This window comes from Lepidochelys kempii, chromosome 10 (assembly GCF_965140285.1).
Source record: "Lepidochelys kempii isolate rLepKem1 chromosome 10, rLepKem1.hap1, whole genome shotgun sequence".
Lineage (NCBI taxonomy): Eukaryota > Metazoa > Chordata > Testudines > Cheloniidae > Lepidochelys > Lepidochelys kempii.
The window spans coordinates 17,734,034-17,740,712 of NC_136389.1; the positions used below are offsets into that span (position 1 = coordinate 17,734,034).

Below are 6,679 nucleotides of genomic sequence, written 5' to 3' on the forward strand. Positions count from 1 at the left end.
AGTAAACCCTTTTTAAGATTCAAATTTGTCTGTACTGAAGACCTTAAGAAGAAATATTATGGAGCACTGTACATTATAAAATAAATTTACATCAGGTGTGGAACAATTTCTATTAGTCATCAGATCAGAGTGATTCAGAAATCCTAGGGAGCAAGCATGGAACTTTTTTTGGGGGGGGGGGGGAGGGGACAGAGGAGGTGCCATAACCAGCTGAAGTGCTGTCCTCAGTCAAGAGTCTCAGCTGCTGTTGCAGTAAATATTCCTGTCTTAATGTGGCAAATACAGATTAATTATTAAAAGGGTAGTCTCCTGGAAATGTGTATCTTTAGCAAAGGCTTTGTTCATTGCTTCACATCCTTAATCCAGTTCAGACATCTCTTCTAAATGTTCCTAATTGGAAGGGCAACCTATATAAAAGCCTATGATATTACTGCTTCTCACTGTCAGCAATGGAAAAAAATGAACAGAAGAAAGAGAAGAAACATAGAAAAGGAGGTGAAGAAAGGTGATGGGTTGAAAGACAATATGAAGGCTAAAGTGCAGAACATCTAAAGGAAAACATTGTTACAGGTTCTATGTGAATTTCAGAAAGTTGAAACCAGACTGATAAAAATGGAAGAAGAGAGATTCAGTGTCTGATCACAGATGGAAAGGAAACAGATGGGCAAAGGACTATATTTTGAAAGGAGTTTTCAGACTCAATTATATAGTTATCTTAATGAACCTAATTTGACCTTAAGATTAGAAGGGAAAAATACTTGCCTTTCTTCTGTTGTAATTAGAGCTGTCGATTAATTGTAGTTAACTCAAAAAAATTAATCTCAATTAATCACAGTTTTAATTGCACTGTTAAACAATAGAATACCAATTGAAATGTATTAAATATTTTTGGATATTTTTCTACATTTTCAAATATATTAATTTCAATTAACACAGTATACAAAGTCGAGAGTGCTCACTTTATAGTGTTATTTTTTATTACAAATATTTGCACTGTAAAAATGATAAAAGAAATAGTATTTTTCAGTTCACCTCATACAAGTACTGTAGTGCAAGCTCTTTATGGTAAAAGTGCAACTTACAAATGTCGATGTTTTTGTTACATAACTGCACTCAAAAACAGTATGTAAAACTTCAGAGCCTACAAATCCAGTCAGTCCTACTTTTTGTTCAGCCAAATCACTAAGACAAACAAATTTGTTTACATTTACAAGAGATAATGCTGCCTGCTTCTTATTTACAATGTCACCTGAAAGTGAGAACAGGAGTTCTCATGACACTATTGTAGCCAGTATTGCAAAGTATTTACTTGCCAGATGTGCTAAACATTCGTATGTTCCTTCATGCTTCAGCCAGGCTTCCATGCTGATGATGCTCATTAAAAAAATAACGCGTTAATTAAATTTGTGACTGAACTCCTTGGGGGAGAATTGTATGTCTCCTGTTCTGTTTTACCTGCATTCTGCCATATATTTCATGTTATAGCAGTCTCGGATGATGACCCAGCACTTTTATTTTAAGAACACTTTCACAGCAGATTTGATAAAACGCAAAGAAGGTACCAATGTGAGATTTCTAAAGATAGCTACATCACTAGACACAAGGTTTAAAAATCTGAAGTGCCATCCAAACAGCTGAGAAGGACGAAGTGTAGAGCATGCTTTCAGAAGTCTTAAAAGAGCAACATTCTGATGCGGAAACTACAGAACCCGAACCACCAAAAAAGAAAATCAACTTTCTGCTGATGGCATCTGATTCAAATGATGAAAATGAACATGTGTCGGTCTGCGTTGCTTTGGATTGCTTTGGTTATCAAGCAGAACCCTTTATCAGCATGGATGCATGTCCTCTGGAATGATGGTTGAAGCATGAAGGGACATATGAATCTTTAGTGCATCTGGCGCATAAATATTTTGCAATGCCAGCTACAACAATGCCATGAGAATGCCTGTTCTCACTTTCAGGTGATATTGTAAACAAGAAGCAGGCTGCATTATCTCCTACAAATGTAAACTTGTTCGTCTGAGCGATTGGCTGAACAAGAAGTAGGACTGAGTGGACTTGTAGGCTCTAAAGTTTTACATTGTTTTGTTTTTGAATGCAGTTATTTTTTGTACATAATTGTACATTTGTAACTTCAACTTTCATGATAAAGAGATTGCACTACAGTACTTGTATGAGGTGAACTGAAAAATACTATCATTTGTTTTTTACAGTGCAAATATTTGTAATCAAAAATATAAAGTGAGCACTACACACTTTGTAGTCTGTGTTGTAATTGAAATCAATATATTTGAAAATATCCAAAACTATTTAAATAAATGGTATTCTATTATTGTTTAACAGTGCAATTAATCGCACGACTAAATAAAATTAACTGCGTGACAGCCCTAGTTGTAATATAAACAGCTGAGTAAAAAGTCTATTCAGGGTTGGAAAATTGTCCTCAGCAGATTTGTACAACTATATATTAAACCCTTAATCCTACAAACAAATGCATTGTTATAGATTTCTAATGCCTGCAGAGTGTATCAATATGACTCTGCAAGGACACATGGGCCCAAACTGGGGTATCTGTTTGAAGTACTGGGGACCAGTCATGAGAATCTCAAATAACAAACCATGTGGAATTTTTTAATTTATACTTTTAAATAATCACAGCAGGGTGTGCCCTAGTATGCTAGTATGTGCACTCTTTCAAAGGTAGGATAGCTTGTCAGGGTAGCCCAACATACTGTGGGGGCATGTCTTAATTCAGATCTTTTGTGCAGAAACTTGCTTAGAACATGCAAAGTGGTATGCAAGGCAGCATATATGCTAAATTATTTTTTGGCCCAGCAGCACCCCTTTCATATAAATCCAGATATTCTTTTTCATGTCTTTGTCTGTGGTCAGTAATATTAGCCATATATAGCTCTGTGCCCACTCTGATACACTGTATCAAGAGACCTTGTCCTCTGTACCATGCACAGGTTGCCTGTACTCACGTGACCTTATTTACATCCTTTCTGTTCCTTATAAAGTAAATATATTCTTTCAGACCCTTACTTACATGTTTTTGGATTAGGTGCTGCTGGAAGTGGTGCATGCGTGGGTAAGGAAGGTATTTTTTGGGCACCGGAACATTCAGTAAAAGCTGAGTATAATTGCTTTGTATGTAAAGGCTGCAAAATTCCTGTATCCAAAGAAACCTGTTAAAAATAAACATACTTGACAAGTATCTCATCCAGATTGGTTCCCCTTCATAAATATATTTCAAATAAATTTAGTGTGAGAGGAAATACAAGTTTTGGAATTTACAATAAATAAAATATTAACTGATTTCCATATTTGGGCTGGACAGTTTCTATCTTTATGAATACTTTAAACAGAGAGAGAATTCTGTTGAGGGGAAAAAAAAAATCTAGGCTCCAGTGCACTAAAAATATCCAAATATAGGAAGCTATGCATATGAAAGGCTACGACAGTTGTCTTAAGAAGGGCACTGTCAAGGGATTTTCACAATTTAAAAATGTGCTTTACTCACTGTCAATATATAATACCGCTTTGGAAACTAAAATTGAAATATTTTTCATACTAACATTTTTTCCATTCAATTGCTTGCATACACTACTTGCCTTTGTATCCTGGAATTCTTTTTGTTGTTTAAGCAATAAAATAAGATTGAAATGTGCGTATTTTTAAAGAAAATACAGAGCCAAATTCAAAGCTGATGCAAACCCAAGCCTGAATTTTTCTCCCATGAAAAAAATTGCAGTTACACAGCCTGTGAAAAATCATAATTGGAAAAAATAGTGAAACTAACAAGATTGAAGGCCCATAGTTTGATCTGTGTTTCTAGAAACACAGATACAGTTATAGTGGACAAGAATATTACTCTATCAGACAATGACCTATCCCTAATGTTTACAAAGAGGAAGGCAAACACCTCATACCAGCACTATTGCATCACTGTCATAATTTTGGCATAATAAACTGTTGCATATTTGAACTCAGATGGTTTTATGAACATGCTCCTACTCTACTGAACAAAATATTAGTAGGATCAGGCCCCTAATACATCTAATATGTTGCGTATCGATAAAACAGACATGAGCAGGCTTCTTTTTAATACACGCAAGGTTCATAAACAAATCCTATTAAGGAATTAACAGAACTTCATTAACATATAAATGCATGTCATTGCACTATGGTTTTGATTCAATTGCAGGGAAACTGAAATCGACAGATATATTACTCCCAAACTAATGACACAGTCATCAGAATTTGCTATTCTTTTTACATAAATTAATATACTATAATGGTGTTATTTTCACTTAGGGCAACAGGATATCCTAGCCAGCTTAGCACAGAGTTATAATATGTTAATATTCATATAAAATGTTAATATTGTAAGCTAACTGATGTGTAGTAGGCTAAAATAGCTTTGAGATGCTTACTTTAAATGAAAGCATCCAAAACAGGCTGATCAAACTTTGTTTTTTAGATCATTTTGTAGGGCTAATTTGGTGCTTTACACAACAAGCTTTGTATTTGAGTCTGTGATGATTTATCTCCCTGCTCAAGCAGTTCTCTTTGAGACAAGGGCTCAAAGTTTTTTTTTAAAAGTTTTATGAACACCCGTGATGTCAACAGGCCCAAAGTTTTCCTACAATAAAAATACCTAGCCAAATACAGATTAGGCAAAGTTGCCCACCTTATGCAGTAGAACCTCAGTTACGAACACCAGAGTTACAAACTGACTGCTCAACCACACACCTCATTTGGAACTGGAAGTAAGCAATCAGGCAGCAGAAACAACAAAAAACTCAAATATTGTACAGTACTGTGTTAAACATAAACTACAAAAATAAGAAAGGGAAAGTTTAAAAAAAGAGGATAAGTTAAGAAAACTTTCTGTGCTTGTTTCATTTAAATTAAGACAGTTAAAAGCACCATTTTTCTTCTACATAGTAAAGTTTCAAAGCTGTATTAAGTCAATGTTCAGTTGTAAACTTTTGAAAGAACAACCATAACACTTTGTTCAGAGTTACAAACATTGCAGACTTACGAATAACTTCTATTCCCAAGGTGTTCGTAACCCTGAGGTTCTATGGTAGTAGGCCTGAATCTGGTTCACCTTTTTGTAATTTTTTTTTTTTTTAAAGATATGGAAGGGGAAAAAAAAAAAGCAGCTTCCCAAACTGAGGGATTCAGCACAAAGTATATGAAATTCCAAACTTACCACCAGGGTGATATACCAACAATAAATGTGAGGACCTGTGTGTCTTTGCAATAGCAAGAGTTTGAGTAAGGCAACAACGGCACATGTGTGAAAACAGAGCATCAGTCTTCTACTCTGCTTACTTGCCTCATTCTTGCAATCAGGGAGAGTATGAAAATATGCAGGAATCCAGTGAACAAGATGCTTGCGTATTTCAATATCCTGCCTATTCATAAGAAGGAAGCAGACAGGCAGAGCAGAGGGACAGCACAATGTGCAAACCAAAACACAGCTGGTAATCTAATTTTAGGCATAGCAGCCTTACCAAAATATCTTTAAAGAACAGCAGTGATTTCTAGAATATTGCATTTGACACTTAAGAGAAATTTGAAATACATGGTCACACATTCATCGAATGAATTTGGAGATATTTTTGATACCTAATCTTCCCCTTTAGAAATAGATACACCTTTTCAGACATACCATGTACAGATTTTTTGCTTGAATTGTACTCACAGAATCTTGTTTTGATTCAGGACTATATGGAAATGGAGGCTGCTCTGCTTCATAATCTAAAAGAAGACAAAACCCAGCACCACACCAAATGTCAAAAGGACTTTATAACTATTTTTCTGAAAACACACAAATATTAGTTATTAAAAGCTACTTTCATTTGCAAAAATGATAAACCATGTATGATAAGCAAATACTTAACTCAAAATCTAATTTATTAAAATGAGACAGAACTTCTGAGTCACTTGTCCTGGAGAATCAAGGCCAATATTTTCAGATATACAGGAAGTCTTTCTTGAAAATGGGCTTTTTGTGCTAAGTAAGCAATTTAGCATAGTAGTTTAAGACTATAAAATGTTTGTTAAATAAAATGAGGATGCTTGCATGAAATTAAAAATCCTTTTCACTTATATGCAATAGTGCTTTTCAAATGAGGCTCTTTATACAGGGGGTCCCTGCTATATGTCTCCCCCTTATCAGTCGTTTCGCATAACTGTCGCTCATCAATAGGGGAACGTGTTCCAATTCACATCGGTCCCAATCTGCATATCCGTCGCTTCACCTTTTGCGTGGCTTTTCTTTGGGTGCTTTCCCCAGCGTTCAAGAGGTGCTGGGAGGGATGGGGTACACTCAGAGGAGGGGGTGGAACTGGGTGGGAACAGGCAGGGAGGGAGTGGGGGGGGCAGGAAGAGGCAGGGAAGGCCATTATTTCTTATGGGGAAAAATTGACTGGTATCCATTGTTTCAGTATCTGTTGCCCTTTTCAAGAACACAATCCCTACATATACCGGGGACCCCCTGTAAACTATTAAACTCCTGTGAGGTAGCTAACTATTATCATCTACAATTTATAAAGGAAAAAATGGAAGTGCAGAGTGGTTATGTGATCTTTGCAAACTATTCAGTGAATCAGTAAAAAACAGAACCCAGGAGTCCTGAATCCTGGCCATATGTGCTGACCAT

The 6,679-nt window shown here is 35.8% G+C and overlaps 1 protein-coding gene across 4 annotated transcripts in view; it reads right to left on the reverse strand.

The window, feature by feature from the left end:
- IQCK (IQ motif containing K) overlaps window positions 1–6,679 on the reverse strand; it is a 210,094-nt gene that overhangs the window by 201,449 nt on the left and 1,966 nt on the right. For all 4 annotated transcript variants that reach the window (XR_012161133.1, XM_073362280.2, XM_073362277.1 and 1 more), the window contains exons 2-3: window positions 5,720–5,775; window positions 3,053–3,191 (exon numbers count right to left, since the gene is read on the reverse strand). Coding sequence is in view for 3 of the 4 variants with exons in the window: in XM_073362280.2 (XP_073218381.1) it covers window positions 3,053–3,191; window positions 5,720–5,775 (195 nt within the window). In the remaining variant the exon portion in view is untranslated. The remainder of the gene's footprint in view (window positions 1–3,052; window positions 3,192–5,719; window positions 5,776–6,679) is intronic.